At 39.5% G+C, this 25205-nt stretch overlaps 1 protein-coding gene across 2 annotated transcripts in view; it reads left to right on the forward strand.

The window, feature by feature from the left end:
* Positions 1–2868: 2868 nt before the first annotated feature.
* MEI1 (meiotic double-stranded break formation protein 1) overlaps positions 2869–25205 on the forward strand; it is a 59577-nt gene continuing 37240 nt past the window's right edge. For both annotated transcript variants that reach the window (XM_089523733.1, XM_089523734.1), the window contains exons 1-10: positions 2869–3037; positions 5354–5477; positions 7088–7138; positions 10478–10551; positions 13230–13335; positions 15398–15601; positions 18295–18425; positions 19403–19517; positions 21466–21582; positions 24938–25037. In XM_089523733.1, the coding sequence (XP_089379859.1) occupies positions 2885–3037; positions 5354–5477; positions 7088–7138; positions 10478–10551; positions 13230–13335; positions 15398–15601; positions 18295–18425; positions 19403–19517; positions 21466–21582; positions 24938–25037 (1175 nt within the window). In that variant the 5' untranslated portion in view covers positions 2869–2884. The remainder of the gene's footprint in view (positions 3038–5353; positions 5478–7087; positions 7139–10477; positions 10552–13229; positions 13336–15397; positions 15602–18294; positions 18426–19402; positions 19518–21465; positions 21583–24937; positions 25038–25205) is intronic.

The following is a 25205-nucleotide window of genomic DNA, read 5'->3' on the forward strand; positions in this document are numbered from 1 at the left end:
GAAATGCCCCCCTGTGACTGAGCTCCACTCTGCAAGAGCTCCCGCCGCAGCAGCAGCAGCAGCAGCGACCTCTAGCGTTGGGCGGTGGCAAAGGCGGAGGTCACGTTTCCAATGAACACTGCGGCGGCGGCGGCGGCGGCGGCGGCGGGGCTCCCTTAGGGCTGCCATAATTGTCCACTTTTACCAGGGACAAAATGTAGGACAAATTCAAGACCAAACTGTAGGGCAACTGCAGGACAAAACTCAGCTCAAAATGTAGGACATTTAAGGTCCACCATTTTTCTTCAATGTCCTACATTTTGGGCTGAGTTTTGTCCTGCAGTTGTCCTACAGTTTGGTCTTGAATTTGTTCCACATTTTGTCCCTGGTAAAAGTGGACAATTATGGCAAGCCTAGGCTCCCTTCCTTTGGAGTGTAGAAAGACAACTGCAACAACAAGGACAACAACGCATCTGAGGAAGTAGGCTGAAGCCTAGGAAAGCTCATGCTGCCAATTCCTTTCTTTCAGTGAGTCTCAAAGGTGCTGCAAGAGCTCTAAAGAGCAAGGTATAACTGCCATAATAAATAAACAACACAGATATAAAGCGACCTCTGGCGTTTTCATTGAGTACTGCAGGGATCCCTTACTTTTGGGTATAAAACGACATTAATAATAATAATAATAATAATAATAATAATAATAATACAGTAATAATGGGCCTGAACAGACAGGCCAAAATGAAGCTGCTTTGGTCACTTTGGAGGCATAGTGTTTAAATGCCGCTTGCAACCTAAGAAGCCAGAAGTCGCGCCAAAGCCACACTGGAGCACAGATTTGGTGCAGCTTTCGGCCTCTTGATGCACCTGTCAATTAAACAGCATACCTCCAAAGTGGCCCGAAGCAGCTTTATTTCGGCTTGTCTGTTCAGGCCCAATAATAATAATAATAATATAAGAAGAAGACCTTTAGTTTTTCGTGGGTTTTTCAGTCTGTGTGGCCATGTTCTAGCAGAGTTTCTTTCTGACATTTCTCTGAAGATGCCAGCCACAGATGCTGGCGAAACATCAAAGAAACTCTGCTAAAACATGGCCACACAGACCGAAAAACCCACAAAAAACTATGGATGCTGGCCATGAAAGCCTTCGACTTTACAGAAGACCTTTAGCTTTTGCTGGTGGCAAAGGAGGAGATCAAGTTTTCATTTAATACTACAGGGCTCCCTTCCTTTTGGGTATAAAATGACATAACAACAACAACAACAACAACTTTTCTGTCTCTTCTCAAGGCTCATGGTGGGGTAGAATCGTAGATCCAGTCCAATTCCCTGCCATGCAGGAACTCTCAATCAAAGCATCCCCAACAGATGGCCATCCAGCCTCTGCTTAAAGACCTCCAAAGAAGGAGACTCCACTACACTCCGAGGGAGTTTGTTCCACTGTCGAACAGCCCTTACTCTCAGGAAGTTCCTCCTAATGTTGAGGTGGAATCTCTTTTCCTGCAGTTTGCATCCATTGTCTCTGGAGCAACAGAAAAAAAGCTTGCTCCCTCCTCAATATGACATCCCCTCAAATATTTAAACAGGGCTATCATATCACCTCTTAACCTTCTCTTCTCCAGGCTAAACACCCCCAGTTCCCTGAGTCTTTCTTCATAGAGCATGGTTTCCAGACCCTTCACCATTTTAGTTGCCCTCCTTTGGACACACTCCAGTTTCTCCACATCCTTTTTGAATTGTGGTGCCCAGAACTGGACACAATATTCCAGGTGAGGCCTGACCAAAGCAGAATAGAGTTGCACTATTACTTCCCTTGATCTAGACATGATGATGATGATGATGAGACCTCTAGAGCTGGGTGGTGGCAAAGGCGGAGATCAAGTTTCCATTGAACAGTGGGGGGGGGGGAATCCCCTTCCTTTGGAATATAAAAAGACAACAACAACAACAATGCTTCTAAAGAAGTAAACTGAAGTCTGCTCTGGAGACCAAGGTTCGGATCACAGCTCAGCTACGTAAACCCACTGGGTGAGCTTGGGCAAATCACACTCTCTCAGCCTCAGAGGATGGAGGAATTGTGCCAAGAAAATCCCGTGATAGGTTTGCCTATAGGGTTGCCATAAGTCAGAAAGGACTTGAAGGCACAACAACAACAAAGACAACCCATCCGAGCCTCCTATTTACAACTTGGCTAAGCTGCCAAGTAGAAGCATTTCTCAAAGGCGAAGAGCCAACCTGGTGCTACTCAATGGGCTTCTTAGCCATGCTCAAAATGGAGAACATTTTGGAATTCCTCCTGTACAGAAAATTGAAATGGAGGACATGTCCAGGAAAAGGAGGGCATCTGTTCACCCTATTCCAGGACATGCCCTTCATTTGAGCCTTCTGTCCAGGAAGAATTCCAAAATGTCCTCTATTTTGAGCATGACTAAGAAGCATGTATTTAAATTTATGCGAGTGGTTTTAGTGACCAGAGATTCTTCTTTTCAGGACATGTCCTCCATTTCAACCTTCTGTCCAATAGGAATTCCAAAATGGCTGAGAAGCATGTATTTATATTTATATGACTGTCTTTTAGCTCAGGGTGACCAGATAGCCCCCTTTACCTTTACCTCCATTTTGGCCTTCTGTCCAGGAGGAATTCCAAAGGGCCCTCCATTTTGGACTAAGAAGCATGAATGTATAGGAGTGTGTGTGTGTGTGTGTGTGTGTAGCTTTTGTTTTGTAACGCCCCACATTTCATTACCCTTATACATGTATGTAATGGCTGCCTCCCAACCAGGGGCCTTTAGGGGACTTAGGCCTCACAGTCAGCTCTGACCACTTTCTGACCACTAGGCCCAGAGCGCATGCGCAAATCTAGGCCGCCAAATTCAGTCAGGAGCTGCCTGAGGCGAGGCGGCGCTGTAATGGCGGCGGCCTCCTCTTCTTTCTCCTCAGCGGAGCCTCTGGTTTGCGAGCGGTTCCATCCTCGGCACGACCCTCGCTGGCTCCTGGAGGGCTTGCCTTCGCCCTTGTGCTTGGCTTGCGCCCTTGAGACGCTGAAAGAGGACGGGGTTTCGGTGGGTCCTCACCCGCTGCCACCCCGTTCCCCCTCCTGCGTCTGCACTGCAGAACTAATCCGGTTTGAAGTCGCTTTAACTGCCATGGCTCCATGGTATGGAATTCTGGGAATGGTCGTTTGTTGGGGCACCAGAGGTTGGGGCAGAGGTGCCCCAACAAACGACCATTCCCAGAATTCCATACCATGGAGCCATGGCAGTTAAAGCGCCTTCAAACCGGATTAGTTCTGCAGTGCAGATGATTGGTACAGAGTGACCAGAGGTCCTTCTTTTCCAGCTCATGTCCCCCATTTCAACCTTCTGTCCAGGAGGAATTCCACAGTGTCCTCCATTCTGAGCATGGCTAAGAAGCATGAATTTATATTTACACGAGTGTTTTTAGCTCACGATGACCAGATTCTCCTTTTCCAAAGCAACTCCTGCATTTCAACCTTCTGTCCAGGAGGAATTATTATTATTATTATTATTATTAACCTTTATTTATGAAGCGCTGTAAATTTACACATTTCAAAATGTCTCCATTTTTGAGCAGGAGCAAAATCGAGAATTTACATTTATATTTGTGTTTTTAACTCAGGGTGACCAGAGATTTCCCTTTTCCAGGACATGTCCCCCATTTCAGCCTTCTGTCCAGGAGTTTCACAGTGTCCTTCCTTTTGAGCATGACTAAGAAGCATGAATGTATATTTATATGAATGTTTTTATCTTTTACTTTGTAATGCCCTAAATTTTGCGGTCCTTTGTCCTCCTTTTCAGTTAGGACATCTGTTCACTGCAGTGACTTGCCTCATTTTGGGGTTTGTTATATCTGCAAGTTAGGATGTTTTATTTATTTTTAAATTATCTAAATGTTTATTTTTACATAAAATTATTTTAAATGTAGAGCATATTTATAAACTATAAATGTTTATAAATGTATTATATGTATGTATGTATGTATGTTGTTGTCTGCCTTCAAGTCATTTCTGACTCATGGCAGCCTATCATGGGGGTTGGCTGAGTAGTCATAGTTCAACACTCAAACTCTACACTATGCTGGCTCTCATACACATTCTCTCTCTCTCTCTCTCTCTCTCTCTCTCTATATATATATATATATATATATAGCCAATGTGAGGGTTAAGGTCCTGGAGACCAGGGTTCAATTCCCTGTTCAGCCATAGAAACTCCCTGGGTGGCTTTGGGTGAGTTACACACTCTCAGCCCCAGAAGACCCCACAATAGCTTCTCCTTAAATTCACCAGTAGTCAGAAATCACTTGAAGACACACAACAACATTACTTAAAATACATCTGAAAATCAATATACACACAAGGTTCTTTAAAAAGAATAATAAAGCAGCTCCTTGCTCTCCTTTTTGTAAAGATCCAAGGAGATAACTATGTAGATTCCTCTGTGGAGGAAGAGGCACAAATTGAAGAAGGGACAGAGTTATTTGTCTTTGTTTACAGTAAGGAAGAGCAGATATTGAAAAACTTATTTTGGACTGTAACTCCCAGAAACGTATATCAAAGTGGTCAGTGGTTCTGTTATAGGTCAAAAATAATTTTTCCAACCCTGGATGTGGTGAGTATAGAATTATGCTAAAGATGTAATGGAAAACATAGGTTTGTGAAGTGATTTCAGGGTTTGAATCTCCATTCAGCCATGAAACCCCACTGGATGACCTTAGGCAAATCACAGTCTCTCAGCCTCAGAGGATGACAGTGGCAAATCCCTTTTGAAAAAACTTTCCAAAAGAAACAGAGGGGATGTACAAATTTACAGAGAAACATTTACATGAAGGTTTAAACTTTGCTTATATTAATACATTGTTCTTGTGTGCCTTTTAATCATTTCCGACTTATGGTAAACCGTAAGGTGAACCACCTATCATGAATTTTTCAGTAAGATTTGCTCAGAGGAGAATTGCCAGTGCCTTCCTCAGAAGCTGAGCGTGTGTGGCTTGCCCACAGTCACCCACTGAGATCCAAAACACATTGCAGAAATAATCCAGTTTGGGACCGCTTTAACTGCCTTGGCTCAGTCCTTGGAATCCTGTGTCTTGTAGTGTATTGTGGTACTAGAGCTCCGACAGAGAAGGCTCAGTGTCTCCCACAGCTACGGTTCCCAGAATTCCCCAACATTGAGCCAGGACAGTTAAAGCGGTCTCAAAGTGGGTGATTTTTACAGTGTGTTTTGGACCTGAGTTTCCATGTCCACGCAGGCATTCACACGCTGGTCTCCCAGAGTTTTGGTCCAACACTCAAACTCCTACATCATGCTAGCTCTCCTTTTAATAAATAATGGGTGTAATTTACCTTTTCTAACTTTTAGCAAGTACGCAAGAAGCATGTGCTCTTCTGCCTTCAAGAAGTTCTGTCTCGGAACGCACAACTGGTCATCCCACTGTGTGCACAAGATGAAAGAGTATGCGCTCATTTCATAACAACTTTGTTTGGTAAGAGATAATCATATATACTTTGTGAATGTCACAGATTTAGAGGAATATTATCCTGCTTGATTGCCATTTCAATCTACAGTGTTTGTTTTGTATACTGGGTGAATTTACAAATTATGAGTGCTAAATTAGATGTTATAAATGTATTTAATGTACTTAGCTTTCCCTCTCTTTGTAGTGAGGTGGGCCTCTAACACCAGACAGATGTATTTTGGAGGAAAATGTTGCAGATTACGTTTATTGAAGCTTTGTTTGTCTTTTTCCATCCCTGAATATTAGGCCACAAGGCTTTGAAAGTAGTAATTGCAACGTGGATAAAGGCCTGGTTTTACCTTTGTTATGATTATGCTAAGAAACAGAGTCCATAAAATGTTTGCCTGCATACCACTATGGTGGCAGTGGCAACAATAATGGCAGTGGCAACAAGTGCCCTGGTGGCGCAGTGGTTAAATGCCTGTACTGCAGCCATTCACTCAAAACCACAAGGTTGCGAGTTCAAGACCAGCAAAAGGGCCCAAGCTCGACTCAGGCTTGCATCCTTCCGAGGTCGCTAAAATGAGTACCCAGACTGTTGGGGGCAAATTAGCTTACTTGCTAATTAGCTTACTTGCTGTTCACCGCTATGATCTTTGGAATAGCGGTATATAAATAAAAAAAAGTGCAGCATATGCATTTTACCACCTTTGGAAGATATTTGTATTGTGGGTTGGAAAGATCTGACCACATTTATAAAGAATTATAAAGTGGATAGATACAGATTGGTGCAGGCAGCATTTGGTCAAAATGTGCTGCAGGTAGTGGTGACTTAGGATATTACAGTACTTGTTTCCACCCAAATTATTAGAGTTTTGCATAAGTCCCATGAGTGAGTGGATTGAGTCTGGTTTGTTGTTGTTTTGCTTTCAAGTCATTTCTGACTTACGGTGACCCTATCATGGGATTTTCTTAGCAAGATTTATTCAGAGAGGTTTTTCCTTTGTCTCCCTCTGAGGCTGGGCAAGGGTAACTAGTCTAAGGTCACTTACGTGACTTTCCATGGCTGAGTGGGGATTTGAACTGTGGTCTCCAAAGTCATAGCCCAACTCTCAAACCACTATGTCATGGTGGTACTTACTATGAATGGTCATTCTGGAATGGCAGGAGGAGCAATCCACCCCTCCCCCAAATAAATGGGTTTTAATTGTTATTTTGCTGGCTATGTTAAGTTAGTCAGGTCACAGCTTTATAATTAAACTGGTTAGGAACAGATGTAGTCTCAATGGTCACAATGGAAAGAACTCAGACACTTACCTTCTCTGTTGGCACATGGGGAATAACCCATGAATTAATGGACTGCTCCTTCATCATGAATGACCATTCACAATAAGTACCAACCTCTCAGTCAGTTTTAAGGGGATGCTGTAAGGATTATTAATGCATTTTAAATACTTTTAATATTTGAAATAATATACTGTATGTGCTGATGTTTTATGCATTTATTACTCATTGATAGCACCAAATTCTTACATCTTGCTTTGTGGTTTTGTTTCCTAGAACCGCAATATGGTTGTTGTTGCTGCTGCTATTTTGCGAGAACATGAATCTGACCTATCTATGAATTTATTTTACAGAGATATTACAAACTATGGAAGACAGCAGTGCTCTGGATTTGCCCATTGAAAGTAAGTACAAAGTGGGACACTTTAACTATTAGTGTGTGTGCAAGCAATTATTTATTTTGAAATTAAATTTGCATTAGGCTTTATTTAATAGAGCAAGTTCCATTAAGAGAAATTCAGGGACCTTCAGATGTTGTTGTTTTGTCCCAAGAGCGATGCTATGGACTTTGGGTGTAGTAAGGCCTCTGGCTCTTAGGAACACAGCCTGAACAAAAGACTTGTCCACAAATTTCTTAAGTTTCAAAAGCTTTACTGGTTGTAAACACAAAACATGAAACTGATCTCCGTTTTCTCAATAGTCCTTCCTAAATACCTTGCTCTCTCTTCTTGGTGGATTCTATCTTTCTTCTTCTGAGGACTTTCTTCTTTTGTGGACTTATCTTTGTCAAAGGAAAATACTCTCTCCGGGTCTGACTTAGCTGAAATCTTACTATACAACTGAAACTAGCTGGAGAGAGACAGTAAGAGACCCTGGGATTTCCCACAATCCTTGTCTTTCTTAAAGCTGTAGATCTCTATTTCCCCTTCTAAACTAATACATAGAAAGACTAATATAATCTTAACTAAATATTTGTCTCAAGAGCACCAAAGATGCTCTGGAGGTATGACAGTTGTTGAATTGCAATTCTCATCATCCCTCCTCATTAGCAAGGCTGACTCAGGCTGATAACAATATATGGAGAGGAATCATAGAATCAGAGTTGGAAGAGACCGCAAGGGCCATCCAGTCCAACCCCCTGCCATGCAGGAAATCCATATCAAAGCATCCCTGACAGATGGCCATCCAGCCTCGGTTTGAAGACCTCCAAGGAGGGAGACTCCACTACACTCCGAGGGAGTGTGTTCCACTGTTGAACAGCCCTTACTGTCAGGAAGTTCCTCCTAATGTTGAGGTGGAATCTCTTTTCCTGTAGCTTGCATCCATTGTTCCGGGTCCTGTTCTCTGGAGCAGCAGAAAACAAGCTTGCTCCCTCCTCAATATGACATCCCTTCAAATATTTAAACAGAGCTATCATATCACCTCTTAACCTTCTCTTCTCCAGGCTAAACATCCCCAGCTCCCTAAGGCGTTCCTCATAGGGCAAGGTTTCCAGACCCTTCACCATTTTAGTCGCCCTCCTTTGGACACGCTCCAGTTTCTCAATGTCCTTTTTGAATTGTGGCGCCCAGAACTGGACACAATATTCCAGGTGGGGCCTGACCAGAGCAGAATATAGTGGCATTATTACTTCCCTTGACCTAGACACTATACTTCTATTGATGCAGCCTAAAATCACATTGGCCTTGTTAGCTCCCACATCACACTGTTGACTCATGTTCAACTTGTGGTCTACTTGGACTCCTAGATCCCTTTCACATGTTGTCTCCTTAAGCCAGGTTTCCCCCATCCTATATCTGTGCATTTCATTTTTTGCCCTAAGTGCAGTACCTTACATTTCTCTCTGTTGAAGTTCATTTTGTTAGCTGTGGCCCAGCTTTCTAGTCTATTCAGGTCATTTTGAATTTTGATCCTGTCCTCTGGAGTATTAGCTATTCCTCCTAATTTGGTGTCATCTGCAAATTTGATAAGTATTCCCCCAATTTTTTCCTCCAAATCATTGATAAAGATGTTGAACAATTACTTCTCTCCAGGATGAAAAGGTGCCATTGTTGAGCACCCTTTGGGTTCGGCCGGTCAACCAATTACAAATCCATGTAACAGTTGCCTTGTCTAGCCCACATTTTACAAGCTTGTTTGCAAGAATGTCATGGGGAACCTGTCAAAGGCCTTACTGAAATCAAGATATACTATATCCACAGCATTCCCTTCATCTACCAAGCTAGTAATTTTATCAAAGAAAGAGATCAGATTTGTCTGGCATGAATCAAAGCTTGTCCCTCTGTATTAAACAGTAGACTAAAATGAATTGGTCTTGTTAGTCACCACTTACATAGGATCTCAACTGGTCTATTCCAGTTGGAATTGTCCTTGGATTTAGCCTGGTGGTCCTTATTCTAGGTAAACATACTTATGATTGTTCTGTCTGGAGAGTAGCTTGATTCTGGTTTTCATGTGTTGTTATGAAAAATACATTTGAAGATAAAAATTTTCTATAGCAATAGTTACGGTAAGTAAAACTTCAGTTACACTGAATATATTCAATGTATATTTCAGCACTGTGTGGCAAAACACAGATACCATGACTGGTTAATTATTAGTTAAGAATCCACTGATTAGGCCTGTCAGTCTTTCCTATTCACCCAGTTTTGCATTCCTCAAATGCATCAGCATCGGAATAATATTTGCATAATTTACCGCCTATTATATTCCTCACAGCAGACCCTGTCATGTAACCCCCCGTCTGGATTCCTCTAGTAGTGTGAGATTATCTCCATCTTCCTTTTCAAACAGTTCTCTAATTTTTAATATTGGGAAGGAGCTGTGCAGATTAGCAGGGGCTGGGTTTTGTTATTCCACACGTCTATGCTCAGGAAAAGCTGAAAGAGCACATCCAGTTTTTGAATTTGAGTTATGTGAATAATACATGCCATGAATGTTCCTAATGCAAACTTAAATATGTGAAAATAGAATTGGTGGCTAAATCCCAATCAGTTTTTGTTGAAGTGGCATGTGAAATCTGCTTGATTTGTTACCAAGAAATTGATTTTCCAGTGTTATATCAGCCATCTGCACTCTTCTTAACCAAGCCAAGCAGTACTTACTGTGGTTTTCCATGAGCTTATTTTTCAGTAGAACAGATGGAATAAGATCATTAGACAGTGATTATGTGCCAAGACACCAAATCTCAGTTGGTACCAAGGAACTAAAACAGTCATCACAAGAATACCTGAGCAGTTAATTTACAGTTTCTGAATTATAGTTTTTTTTTAAAAAAAAATAGCTCCTGCTCCAGTACATGGATTGCTTATAGTAGGTGATAAATCATCCAAATGTATCTGGGAAAAAGCACCTTTGCCTTAATCAAAATGCTGAAAGAAGATTCTGAGAGGGGTGTGCTGACAGCATAATTGATGGTTGTGCTTCTGATTTAACTAAGTAGAATTTTTAATTCCTTCCATATGTATATTATATGAAATATGATATATCATGGTTAAGCTAATTTGTATTATATTATGTCTGTTGTGTAACACTAAACAAAACAGAGAGAAAAAGGATGCCTTTTTCTTCCAAATCTCTTCTTCCACACAAGGACTCTGCAGTTTAAGGACTGGAAAGATCACAGTGAGGCTGGGGATGAATGTGTCAGGTCTCTATATAATAATACCAGCAGTAGTTATGGTAAAACATACTGAACTATATGAAAACTGTATCAAGAATGAGCTTATTTTTCTTATGCTCAGTTTTGGTGGTATTGATAATGGAGCTGAAGTTGGATCGCTACTTGCACTATTTACTGGATGAATGCCGGAAAGAGGTTAGTAGCTTATTCCCCAACACCTTCCAATGTGTTCTTGCTTGAAGCTGAGGAATCTGGGGTGTGATGTGCAATCAAGGCAAGAAGATGGAAAGAGGTTTTTTTGCACCATTTCCAAATTATTGTTGGTACTGTATTGGAGGATTCTTTTCTATGAGGCTATTTCTATGTTTGTGGTAATGTGGTATACCTGAAACTAATTAAAAGGTCCACTTCAGCTTACCTTCTCAGAGTTTCTTCCTATAATGTAACAAAGTTGTATATGGTGTAGTACTTAAAAATGGCTGATAGAATAGATGAGTGATATTAGCCTGTTCATTTATAATAATAATAATAATAATTTATTTATATTCCACCTTTTCCCGGAGGAATCAAGGCGGATTACAGCAAAAACTATAATAAATACAAAGAAAAATAAAACCACATTTCAAAATCACAAGATACATGATGTAGGGAGAATCATGTCCCTAGCTTAATATCCACCGCTGCTGGCAGGTGATGTTATGAGGACAACTAAAATGGGGAACTCTGTGGGCTCTGCTAAATAAGGAGTCCATATTGTAAAAATGATATGCCACAGCCTCCCTTCACTACTGCCATGTCACTGGTGCCTCTCTCACAGGCAAGCTTCCTTTCAAACAGCTGGGCTGGAGTGATGTTCCTGGGCTCAAAGGTCTGTGAGCTGGCTTTTAAAGGTGCCTTTTAAAGGTGTCTGTAAGCTAGCTTTTAAAGGTGCCTCTCTCACAGGCATGCCTCCCCTCAAAGAGCTGGGCTGGAGTGATGTTCCTGGGCTCAAAGGTCTGTGAGTCGGCTTTTAAAGATGCCTCTCTCACAGGCAAGCCTTCCCTCAAACAGCTGGGCTGGAGTGCTGTTCTTGGGCTCAGAGGGAGAGAGTAGGCTGGCCCAGTTCCATCAGGGGCTAGCCTGAAGAAAGAGGCTCCTCCCTCCCTAACTGTCATCTTTCGGCCTCTGAGGGAGAGAGTAGGCTGGCCCAGTTCCATCAGGGGCTAGCCTGAAGAAGAAGAGCCCTCCCTCCAGTCCATCTGCCTTGGTCCAGGCCTCAGAGGGAGAGAAGAATGCTGGACCTGATTCCCTCCCCCCCTCACCATTCCCTTCTCCTTTTGTATCGTGTCTTTTAGATTGTAAGCCTGTGGGCAGGGAACTGTTTGTTATCCCCTCTATTGTAAACCGCTCGGATTCCCAGTGATTGGGCGGTATATAAATAAAACCTATTATTATTATTATTATTATTATTATTATTATTATTATTAAAGGTCTGTGAGCTGGCTTTTAAAGGTGCCTTTCTCACAGGCAAGCTTCCTCTCAAACAGTTGGGCTGGAGTGATGGTCCTCACTCCACTATTTAGAAATAATTAACACAAATGAATGGCATTGACACATTTTTTTCTTGACTTCCATGAATCCTTTTGTCTGGAGAAGTGTATCAATTGATCTGCTGTTTCACAGATACTTCCCTTATTGCAGTTCCATGATTACAGAGCTTTAAAAAGTGGTTGTGGGCTAGTCTCATGAAAGCTTTCTGCAATCATGGAAGTATCACTGGAAATATATATGTGGAACAGTAGCCAGTTATAAAATACCCTTCTTCACTCAGTGGTCCAAATGGCCTACATGATTTCTATTCACATGTGTGCACTGAGTGTAATTGGGCAGGCTAATCCCACTGAGCATTTTCTATTACCCACAGTTTTTAATTACTATCCCAGTGGGAAAGTAATTATTCTTCATTGTAGTGCTTTTAAAACTTTCCTTAGTTTGGCCTTGCTGGGCTTAGTTTAAGTATAAACCTGTCGTGATATTATAAATCCTGGGCATGTAAATTCTAGTTCAGTACATCGGTGAAATTCCTGTTTCCATATGACTTGCTTAGTATTTTCACAAACAAACAAACCCAAATCTACAGTAGTCCTTTAACCTTGCTTTACTGAACATTTTCTCAGGCCTAAATATCATTATATTGTATAACATAAAGAGGTCATTTTTTGTTGCTGATGATATTCAGACAAGTTATAGCACACCAGTGGAAAACTGACAACACTGGATATGTCTGCATGATATGCAAAATTATGGGTCATTGCCTAATCTGAGCAATTAATACACAGTTCAAAACATAGGGGGGAAAAACAGACATGAAAATTTTTATGGAAACTTGGTTTATTATCATTTGTCATATGAAGCAAGGATCCCAGAAAACAAGCTCCAGCTTCTCATGGTCAAATTTGGAACAATACCTTTGACTAGTATAAAAATGATCCTGAAATGATATAATTGACTGCTGTACAACATTTTCTTCAACAATGGCATTTATTTTTATTTTATGTTAGATGTTTAGATGAGATTTGTTATGTATGTAAGGTGTTTTTTTGATTTTTAAAATATATATATAGAAAATATCTATTTGCAGAATACATTTCCCCTTGCTATCATTGTACCTTGATCAAGAAAGCTTCATGGACTGTATGCATATGTGAATTGGCCATTTCATACCATATTAAGGAGTACACCACAGAGCATATAATGGGAACCCCAGTTTAGCAGTTTAGGGAAACAAAGAAGACAAGTATTATATTTTTTCAAACAATAGTCTCTTGAATTGTCAGTTTATTTTATAATATTTGCAGTTGATGATTTGCTTTTTTATACCTCCTTCCCCGTAGTTATACAAGGTAACCACTGTAAGAGGTAGCTTACCCATATTTATTCTTCTTGGAAAATTGGCAGATGCCATCCCAAGTTTTGCTGAGGTATTGGTTATTGAACACAGTAAGTATTAAAAGTGAATCATAACTGTATAGTGATGATATTAAGAGCTCTCCAGAAGATGAGAGGTGCATCTTTTTCATGACACACCTAAAGATTATTATATCAGAAAACAAGGTGACTAAAACAAACCTAATTTCAGCCACACTCTTGGAAACTATTCAGAAGATCAACTGCACTCTTACTGTATAAACTAATGTATACGTTTAGAAATTTTTGTCAAAAAATTGACCAAAAAATCTGAGTCAAACTATCCATGGGTCAGTGTAAGTACTGTACTCGTATTAAAATAGGAACCATCCCCTGGTGAAAGGCAAGAGCATGATCTGTCCTGGAAGCACTGACCCCTTAACCCCCCCCCCCACTCCCATCCATCTAGCCTCTAGGGTGAGCACAAACAGTTATGTCTGCTGGAATTTTGTAACTTCTTTAACATTGTTTTCCTTTGCTTCATCCTTTAGATCCTTTGTATGCCCCTAAGTTTTACCTTTGATTTATCCACAGACCATATTAAAATCCATAAATCTGGCCGCAAAACTTGCCCTCAACTTATATATGAGGTTGATTTACAGTTGAGCATATACAATATTTTTGGTCAGTCTTGTAAATCTATCTGAGCAGAAGTAATTATTTAGCTTTTGAGCAAAAACATTTTAAAGGACTATGATTTAACAACATGGGTTTTGCAGCTATTGATGATTCATTTATAAATTCATAAATTTTTAAGTTTGCCTGTGTGAAGAGGAATGATCAGGCATAAGTCGTACTCAGCAAATATACTGTATATTTTACAGGGTATAGAAGCAGAACATGGACAATTTTTGTAAGACAAAATTACTAAATGTTTTAGAATTTAGGGTTTGAATTAAAAAAAAAACAATATCTTGGTAGAAGACAAGACTTAAAGTGAAATGTGTGGCACTGGCATAGCTCAATAGGTTGGGTTTCATGTGGGTGTATATGGAGGCAGGAAGGATATAGGAGTTTAAAGGTGAGGTAGTAAAAGTGAGAAGAACTGTAGGGAACTAGGGCAGTACATCTGGGGATAAACCTTTGCATTTGGGGGTGATTTGGAAATAAAGAGCTCTTTATTAATCTTTTGGTCTTTGGAAGTAGCTGATATTGGTAGATAATGGGCATGTTTTCTACTAGAAAGGATAGTCATATAAGAGGTCAGTGGAAAAAGGTGCTGGGATATTTTTAAGGATAAATGGTGAAAAACCAGTATAGGTTAAGTCTTCCTTAGGATCAGTGCTTTGAATTTCAGATTTTTTTCAGATTTCAGAATAACTGTATTTGTATATATAGTACTTTCATAATGAGATATTCTGGAAATAGGACCCAAGTGTAAACACAAAATTTATTTATATTTCATATCTTAAAGGCACCAGATCCACTTTGATCTTGGAAGCTAAGCAGGGTCGGCTCTGGTTAGTACTTGGATGGGAGACTACCAATGAAAACCAGGTGCCATAGGGCTATATTTTGGAGGAAGGAACTGGCGAAAACCACCTCTGTATTCCATGCCTAAGAAAACCCTATAAAATTTATGGGGTCGCCATATATAGACTGGCAACTTGAAGGGACATGCACACACATGCCCTTAAACACATAGCCTGAAGGTAATTTTATACAATATTTTAAATAGTTTTGTGCATGAAACAAAGTTTATGCACACTGAACCATCAGAAAGCAAAGATGTCACTGTTTCAGCTACTCATGAGAAAAGTTTTGAGTTTTGGAATACTTCAGATTTTGGAGTTCCAGATAAGGCAGTCTCAATCTGTCTACTTTAAAGAAAATGCACTGTTTTAGTTTTGAAATCTCACAATAAATGTTACCAGTGAATGTGATACGATTTACTTTTTTGTTAAAAACAAAAGAGTGTCTTTGCTGTCTTTGTCATGTAGCACAAATATATTGATTAAGTTAATTGTTTGTCAGAATACTTGCTAAGTATTGAGAACCAAAGTATTTTCTGTTCTGAAATTCAAGGTGGGGTGGCTGTCTCTTCTGCCCTCAAAGTGATACCTCTTTTACAAATGTTTTCTTATACTTTCTGCATGTAACATCATGGAACATCTGGCATCTGGTTTGATGTACCCCAGTGAGAACATAAAGACTGCTGTATGTTATCTTTATGGCAAGCTGTATTCTGTTCCCAGTGTTGCAGAGAGGCTGTCTGTACATTTCACAGAGAGGCTGTGTGACCTTTTTCTGACTACTATGAAGAATGCACAGACCAAGGAACTGCAACTTAATTGTATAGGTAAGGCTCACTGAGGGCACCTCCAGATGAGAAAAAGTCTCTAGAACAGGGGTAGGCAACCTTTTTGAGCCGGGGGCCGGGTTGCTGTCCCTCAGACAACTGGGGGGGCCGAAGCCAAAAAATAAATAATTAAATAATTCTTTTAAAAATTAATTAAATAAATAAACTGGGACAAATGTAGGACAACATTTTCAAATGGAGGACACATTTTTATAAAAAATGGAGGTCACACAAAAAATTAGCTGATTTTTTAAAGATGTTAATATAACTGCATGTTTCGGAGGCTTCTATAGACAATTGCCCCCCTTGCCCGCCGCCTGCCCCCCCTTGCCCGCCTCCTCCTGATAGGCCAAAGGCTCCGGCGGCAATCGGCGGCAGGACCGGGCTGGGGCCGGTCCCAAGGCCTTGCCGGGCCGCATCCGGCCCGCAGGCTGCAGGTTGCCTACCCCTGCTCTAGAAGTACTAGGTTTTGTTCCTGTACAAACCAAATTTACTTTGGAGATCCATATAACATTTTACTCCTTCCAAAGTATTTTGTAGGAGTTCTTGGCATTACCAAAAACTTTACATTCCCATTGCCCAGGTTAGTTTAAATTAGCCCAGTATGGTGAGCCCTTGGTATCCGCTGGGGTTTGGTTCCAGGACCCCGCATGGATACCAAAATCCCTGGATGTTCAAGACCCATTAAATACAATGATGTAGTAAAATGGCCCCTCTATATACAATAGCAAAATCAAGGTTTGCTTTTTTTTGGAATTTATTTTTTTTTTTTGAATATTTTCAAGTCATGGATACTTGAATCCATGGATAAAGAATCCATGGATATGGAAGGCCAACTGTACTTTTTGAAATGAAACGTTTCTGTACTTGCTTATGGGTTTCTATTGTCTGGGAAACAGTAAAGATAGCTGTCACCAAGTAAACACATCTATTGTTTTCAGGACACATGGTCAACAGAAATAAAGTGAAGGAAAGAGGAATATTAGTTCTGAAAGTGATGCCAATGCTTGAACAGTGTAATATTGCTAAACTGCTTTAGCCCTGTGACTACTGAATAATAATGGAAGAGGCTCATGCTGCATCCACATGGCAGAAATAATCCAGTTTGACACCACTTTAACTGCCATGGCTCAATGGTAGGAAATTCTGGGAATCATAGTTTGTTGTGGCAGAGAATGTATTCAGGACAGGAGGCTACTGTTAGAAAAGAATACTGAGAAACAGATCGGTTCCAAGTTGGGAAGAAAGTTAGACATACACTGCATTCTATCTCCCTGTCTGTTTCAACCTATATGCAGAAAACATACATAGAGCAGGTTTAGATTTGGAAGAAGGAATAATGAAGATTGGAGAAAGGAACATTAACAATCTAAGATAGGCAGGCTCTATACTATTAGCAGGAAAAAAAAGCAAAGACTTGGAATGATTACTAGAGAAAATCAAAGAAGAAAGTGATAAGGTAGGCCTACCATTGAACATCAAGAAAACAAAAAATAATAAACATGGATTTACATGAATTCAAACTGAACAAGGAAATTAAAATAGTTAAATAGTTCCCATTCCTTTGATCAATCATTGATCAGAATGGAGGCAGCAGTCAAGAAATCTGAAGAAAACCAGGACTGGGTCGTGCAGCTAAGAAATAACTAGACAAGAGCCTTAATGCAAAAATATAAAATGAAACACTACAGTTCAGTTTGTCCATGCCATCATATTTCCTATCATCATGTACAGATGTGGGAGCTGCACAGTGAGAAAAGCTGATAGAAAGAAAATAAACTCATTTGAGATGTGATGCTGGAGAACAGTGCTGAGGATACTGTGGATGACCAAAAGGACAGTGAATTTGGTCCTAGAACAGATTAAGCCTGAACTTAGCCTGGAAGCCAAGATGACTAAATTGCAGCGGTCATACTTTGGCCACATGAGAAGGCATGACTAACTAGAAAAGACAACAATGCTAGGAAAGGTGGAGGGCAGAGGAAGACCGCATACCAGATGGATAGACTGAATCCAAGGCCATGGCCCTGAACCTGCAGGACCTGAGTGGAACAGGCGAAGACAGGGGGTATTGGAGGTGTCTTATTCATGGGGTTGTCATGATATGAAGTTGACTGAAGGGCAGTTAACAACAAAATGCATTTAATTTACTTTATAGACTTTGAATGCATAGAGATAGCTGAACTACCCTGGAACTGATGCTCTTACTCTGAGTCAGATTGGCACTGGTATTATCCTTCTAGCTCACATTAGATATATGGCTATCTGTTATCTACTACAGAAAATGTAGAAACTAATTTTACATTTCCCTTGTGAATATAGCTTTTATCTGCTCCGTTATCAACTTAATAAATGTGAGATTTGGAGGGAGCAAGTTGTAGACTCTCAGACAAGGAGCTAGTTGGTGAAGAACTAGTATAAGTAATGACTAAAAACATGAACTGCAAGATAAAAGCAACAATGAATTTCCTGGCTTTCCTTAGGCATGCCTGTCTCCTTGTCAACATCACTTCACCATCTAAAACATAATCTATAATATGGAAATAAAAATGACCTATGTTGCAAGCTTTTGGTAAGGAATATTAATAAAAGCACCTGAAGACATTTCAGAACCTAATGATGTATTCCCTTAAATGCTTTATAATCCCTTATTTGTTACAGTTTCTTATCACCTCTCCTCTGCTCTGTTGCAGGTTTGTTACAGCAGCTGCTGAAGTATGGTTACTTTGTTTCTGTTATTATGAGTAATTCAGGGAAAGGAGCAGATTCTGCAAGCCCTGAGTTGTTTGAGGGAGACCGCCCATTACCTTTAATGCTTAAGAAGGTAACTGCTATATAAAGTTAGCTGTTCTCCTAATATATGCTGGATAAAAGCATATAGTTTAATTTACCATTAAGATGAGCTGAGCTGATTCCAAGTATTGTTGTTGTGTGCCTTTGTTTCTAACTTACAGTGACCCTATGAAGGGGTTTTCTTGCCAAGATTTGTTCAGAGGGGGGTTGTCTTTACCTTTCTCTGAGGCTGAGAGAATGTGACTTTCCCAAGATCACCCAGTGGGTTTCTGTGGCTGGGATTCGAACCGTTGTCTTTGGAGTCATAGTCCAGTGCTGAAACTACTACACCATGCTGGCTCTCTAATTCTAAATATACTAATTTATTTATTTTTTTGGCTTTGCTGTATCTCCCTAAAAAGTAATTAGTGAATATGTTCTATAGGACAAAAAATTAAAATTCTGGTCCAAAACACATAGAAATAATCCATTTTGAGACCACTTTAACTGCCCTGGCTCGATGCTAGGGAATTCTGAGAACTGTAGTTTTGTGAGACATTTGGCCTTCTCTATCAGAGAACTCTGGTGCCACAATAAATTACAGTTCCCAGGATTCCCTAGCACTGAGCCAGAGCAGTTAAAGTGGTCTCAAACTGGATTATTTCCACAGTGTGTTTTGGAACTCTGTATTATGACTGAATGTATTATAGAAAGAGTAGGTGGGAAAGCCTCATATTACATGGAATCACATTCACGATACAGTGAGTAAGGGAGAATATATTTCTTATAATTATTAATCTAACTACAGCACACACAGTTATTTCATTTGTAATATTTATTCATACTCTAGGGATTATTTTAATGCTATTTCAATCTTGTCCTGAAATTTTTTTTAAAAAACCTCCATTTTAATATCTGTGATGTTTATTTTTTAAATTATGATGGTATGAATCTTTTTCCTAATGCACTTGATGGAGTAAATTACTGTTAGGAATTTTCTTTAATACCAATTCTTATTTTTCTCTATAGCTATTATTGTCAAGAGATGAGATATTACAGGTAGCAAGTGCTCAATGTATATCTGCGGTACTTGTGCATTCTCCAGGAAAATATGCTCCTGCCTTTATTCATGCAGATATTCCAGGTAATAAAAATAACCAGAGTGTGCTACTTGTTATATGCCTCTGGATTATCATGTAGGTTACCATGAAATTTTATTTCAAAGCCATATTTGGAATACCTATAGCAGTAATTGTGTTGCTTTAGTATAAATCAATAATACATTAGAAGTTAAACTTCAAATCTTACGTATAAGAGAATTATATTTTAGCAGTCTAAATCTTAGGGCTGTATTCAGTCACTGAAGCACAATCTGTGATTCAAAGTTACCACAAGGGATGAGGCACTCATTCCAAAGTAACGAACTTATTCTTTGCAGTTGTTGTCAATGAAGTGTTCAGAATATGTTCTGCACTGCCTAAAAAAATCAAAACCAAATTATCACCCACTTTCAAGGCCTTTGCAGTAGCACAATTAGTTGTGAGATGTGTGCATGAAGGAGCAGTTCTGTATTGCTGCACTAAACACTAAACTGCATGAGCCATCTGACCCATATTCATGCTGCATGGGCTGAATTAATTGATCTTGACATGTGGCGACTTGTAGTGGAAAGGCTGAGTTGTTCCTTCCAAAATTGATGGCTAATGTTGCACATTTGTAATGTGATGTAAATATATGTCAGTGGAGTTGTGCTAGATCCCACAATTACACAACCATCCCATAGAGCATGGCTCTTAACAACAGAATATGATGGATGAGGTGAAAGACCTCTCTATCATTCTCTTCACATGTTAACCAACTGGATGCTCAAGCCAATAAGCAGGACATAAACTCAATAGCACCTCCCACTTGTTTTTCATAATAGCTGTTATTCAAAGATATGCTGTCTCTAATATTAAAGGTAATATAGGCCTGTCATGAGTAATTGGTGCTGATAGCCTTATCCTTCATTATTATGTTTAATCACCTTTCAAAGCTGTCCAAGTTGGTGGCTATCATTGTGTCTTGTAGTGGTAAATTCCACACTTTAACCCAAATTCTAGTATTAATCTAGTCACTTCTCACTAGGTATAATTTTATATACACACATCCCTCCATATTTGCAGCTTTGATATTTGTGGATTTGATTATTCATGGATTTGATAAATATGTTCTCTCTAGGAATCTCTAGGTCCTTCAGTACAACTCTATGGTCAACTTTAACTAAAAGTTGCACTGAAAGACTTAGAGATTCCTAGAGAGAATACTCTACTAGTCATTTGTAGCTCCTCCAGCGCAGTTCTGTGGTCAGTGTCTGTTGGATGTTGATCACAAAGTTGCACTGGAGGACCTAGAGATTCCTAGAGAGGTATTCTTTCAGGTAAAACCATGGTGTTTTTGTTTTTTGCAGTTTTTCCATATTCACGGGGGTCTTGTGTCCCTAACCCTAGCAAATATGGAGGGACAAATATACTCTGTTATGTCTCTGCTTATGCTTTCCACCTCCCAGTAACTTTAGCAGTACTAAACAATTACATATTTCCTTGTGGGGAATTACTTTAGCCTCTTGATCATTTTGGTCCTCTTCTGCGCCTTTTCCCATTCTACTATGTGGTCATTGAGATGAAAGAATGAACCTTATAGTAAGTGATTTAATATTTTATTCTCTTCAGCACATTTGAATGATGTGGACCCAACATGGCTCTGTTCAAGCCTCCTTTGGAACTCCTACCAAAAGTGTCCTTGGAATACTTCTCTCTGTTTCTCAGCTCATTAATTTAGATTTGTTTCTATCGTGAGTTCTGAATCTCAGCTCTTATTCTCAAAACATTTATATTTTACCAGGTGTTATGAGATGAAAACTGTGTTTCTTTTTTAATTTAGTGGAGTTACTATAAGCAAACAACCAGGTTTGATAGGTTACAGGATATGTTGCAGAGTTTTAAAACAACACTTCTTTCTGTTTTTATTTTTATTTTTTCCCCTCCACTGGGAAGTAGTTTTGCTGGGCTCAGCTGATGCTAGGATGAATTTATTTTTGTGCTTGCTTGCAGAGTTCCTGTTTGAGTGTCTCTTCTGCATGAGTGAAATTCTCATCTGGTCAATTTATTGCTGCCTACTGCTTCTGACTGAGGAACAGCTTTTCTTTTCCAAGTGCCACACTGTTTATGGTAAATCTCCACTTTCCATAGCCTGACAAAATTACTGTTAGATTATTCAGCACCTGCACATTAGTTGTTTTCTCTGAAATTGCCACTTTCTGTTAATTTGTTTTTTTACAGAAGGCGCTTTCCATAAAGCTTCTATCCTGTAAACTTCTGACATGATTCACATATTTTTGTGGGGGTGGGGAATCAATATTTTGTTTTTCACTTCTAATTCTCCTGTGTTTTCCCACTGCTTTGCCTATCTTTTACTTTTCCACAATAAAATACTTTAAGGAGAAAAAGACAGAGTAGCTGTATAATATCCTTTGATTAGTAGTACTAAGAGCTGTGGAAGCATCTAGAGAATCCAGATGATGATTTTGTAAATCTGTATATTTTAGGATGTTTTATAGCCTACACTTTGTAAACTGCTTAGAGAGTGCTTAAGTGCACTGATAAATGATATAGAAATGTACTTGCTATTGCTTTCACTGATCTGTGGTGTGAACAGAGAGAGACTTAGTTCCTCCATTGCAGGATGACTGTTGACTGTGATATCTGCTGCACCAAACTTTAAAACAGTGGTTCCCAGCTTGGGTCCCCAGATTTTAGGTTACATTTCCAAAATCACTGGTCATTGGTCATGCTGAAAGTTGAAGCTCAACAGCATTTAGGTAATCAAGTTTATGAACATGTGATTTAGAAATTATAGTTCCTTTAGTCAAAAGCTTTTGCTATGGAGCTAATTAATTGAGTCCTGATCAGAATGGTGAGAGATTGATGATGTTGCTATCTAATTAGTCAGTTTATCTTCCTTGTTTTGTAGGAAGACTTTAATTGCTACTTCCCTTTCGCTACTTGGAAAGCTTTTTATTTGAATAGCAAAATAACAGCCTTTCTCTGTTTGAAAAAATGTAGTAAAAGAATCAACTTTAGTTTTAACTAAAACCTGCCAACAAATGTGAAAAACAAAACAGTGGCTAACAGATTGGAAATGATCAATATACATTCCCCTCCACAAAAAAGAAGACACGGAAGATTGCAGCAACTAAAGGACCATTACATTAACCTCCCATGTGAGCAAAGTCATGCTCAAAATTCTGCAGCAAAGACACCTACCATACATAGAGAAATTCCAGAGGTGAAAGCTGGGTTCAGGAAAGGAAGAGGCACTAGGGATCACATTACAAACATACAATTGATAATGGAGTGCACCAGGGAATTCCAAAAGAAAATCAGCATGTTTATAAATTACAGCAAAGACTTTGATTGCATAGATCATGAAAAACTATGGATTGCTCTTAAAGTAAAGGGAGTGCCACTACACTTAATTTTTCTGATGCATAACCTATACTCAGGACAGGAGGCAACTGTAAAAGAAAATGCAAAGAAACAGAATGGTTTCCAGTTTGCAAGGGGGTCAGGCAAAGGTGCTTCCTATCACTCTACTTGTTCAACTTGTATCCAGAAAATTTCATGCATAGCAGATTTAGATTCGGATGAAGAAGACTGGAGGAAGGAAAATCAACAATCTTAAATATGCAGATGACACCATACTACTAGCAGAAAACTACAAAGACTTGGAACAGTTACTAAAAAAGAAAGTGCAAAGGCAGGCTTAATGCTGAACATTAAGAAAACAAAAATAATACCCATGGTAGACTTATATAAATTCAACCTAGATCACAAGGAAATTGAAATAGTTAAAGATTTCCCCTACTTAGGATCAACAATTGATCAGAACTGAGATTGCAGCCAGAAAATCAGAAAAATATTAGGACTGGACAGGGCAGCTGTGAAAGAACTAGACAAGATCCTGAAATGCAAAGACATAAAGCTGAACACTCAGGTTAGCATCGTCCAAGGCATTGTATTCCCCATCACCATGTATGGATGTAAGAGCTGGATAATGAAGGAAGCTGAAAATCAACTCATTTGAGATGTGGTGCTGGAGAAAAGTGCTGGGGATACTTTGGACAGACCAAAACAACAACAACAAAAACCCAACACACACACACAAATGGGTCCTTCAACAGAACTCTCCCTGTAGATCATGATGACTAAATTGAGGCAGTCGTACTTCGGCCACATCATAAGAAGGAATGACTCATTAGAAAAAACAATAATACTAGGAAAGGTGAAGGGCAGTAAAAATTGGTAGACCACATGCTAGTTGGCCAGACTGAGTCAAGGAGTCTACAACCCTGAGCCTGCAGGACTTGAGTAGAGTAGTTGAGGACAAAGGGACTTGGAGATGTCTCATACATAGGCTCATCATGAGTTGAAGTCAACTTGAGGGGAGCTAACCAACCACAAAACCGGTAATTAAAGTCTTGTTCCAATCCATGCCATAATGGGGAACAAGATCTGACTAATTAAAGTCAATTCACCCTAGATCTCTCAGTTCTTTTAAGTAGAAACAATAATTTATATTGGGTTCCATTGGCAAGGAGCAAATATTAAATTAACATGGTCAGTACCCTAAAGGCACCAGACGACATCTGATCTTGGAAGCTGAAGTGGGTTCAGCTCTGGTTAGTACCTGGATGGGAGACTGCTGATGAATACCAGGTGCTGCAGGCTATATTTCATGAGAAGGAAGTGGCAAAACCCTTGAATATTTCTCACTAAGAAAACCCTATGAAATTCATGGGATTGCCATAAGTCAACAGGTGACTTGAAGGCACACACAAACACACACACACACAGGAACTTTGCTAATGAAGACTTTGCAAATAAACTAGGAGTGTTTTGATCATGAGAATTTTTTTATAGATAAAAATTTGTTGTTGTTGCTCTCACATAGCACTAAATGTAACCAGCATTTAATTTTTTGTTTCTAGCTGATTTTGAAAAGTTTACGTCAGCAAAATGTAAGGGTTGTAATTTGGAAGTACGTAACCATAATTTTATTTCTTTCCTTTCATATACAGTACTGACATATCGGAGCTCTCTAAACAGAATTATTTTTCTTAGATACTGTTTTACAGTGCAGTTCTATATGTAACTTGCAAGGAAGCCCCATTCAGGTCTTCTTTCAATCAAAACTCTATAGTTTCTATGATGTGGAGCAGATGGCCAGGAAAGAAAAGCCTCTGGCTGTGATTGGGTTAGAGCGGGCCATTGCCTGCGGGCCCAAGCGGCACTGCCAGAAGTTGATTTAAACCAACTCCCTTTTGATCTGGTCCTTTAGATCAGAGTGCGGCCTCCAGCTGCTTTGGGGGTGTGCTTCATTAAACACCATGCCCCCAAAGTAGCTGGAAGCTGCTTTTTTTGCCCATATGTTCCAGGCCTAAATTGCCCCATTTGCGAGTATTCACTATCATGGATTTTCACATGTTGATTACAGAATTTAATTTCAGTTGGTTTCTTGTTCTAGGGATTGAACCAATTTTGAGGAGTCTGAAAGAAATCTTGCTTCTTAATAATACAGAATTACAAAAGCAGGGACTTCTGCTTTTCACTGAAATATTGAAAAGGTGAGTGACTTTAATTTTTAATTTGAAGATATTATATTATTTAAAGAAATTTGTGGTAAAATGTGCATGGGAGCAGAAGTTTTAGAAGAAAATAATATATATGTTCAGGAGAGAATGTACATAGTTCACTATGAACTTTCATAGACTTGAGCCTGCTTCCTCAGAGAC

The sequence above is a fragment of the Sceloporus occidentalis genome, unplaced genomic scaffold (assembly GCF_023333645.1).
Source record: "Sceloporus occidentalis isolate IW3139 unplaced genomic scaffold, rSceOcc1.0.p SCAF_5, whole genome shotgun sequence".
Classification (NCBI taxonomy): Eukaryota; Metazoa; Chordata; class Lepidosauria; order Squamata; family Phrynosomatidae; genus Sceloporus; species Sceloporus occidentalis.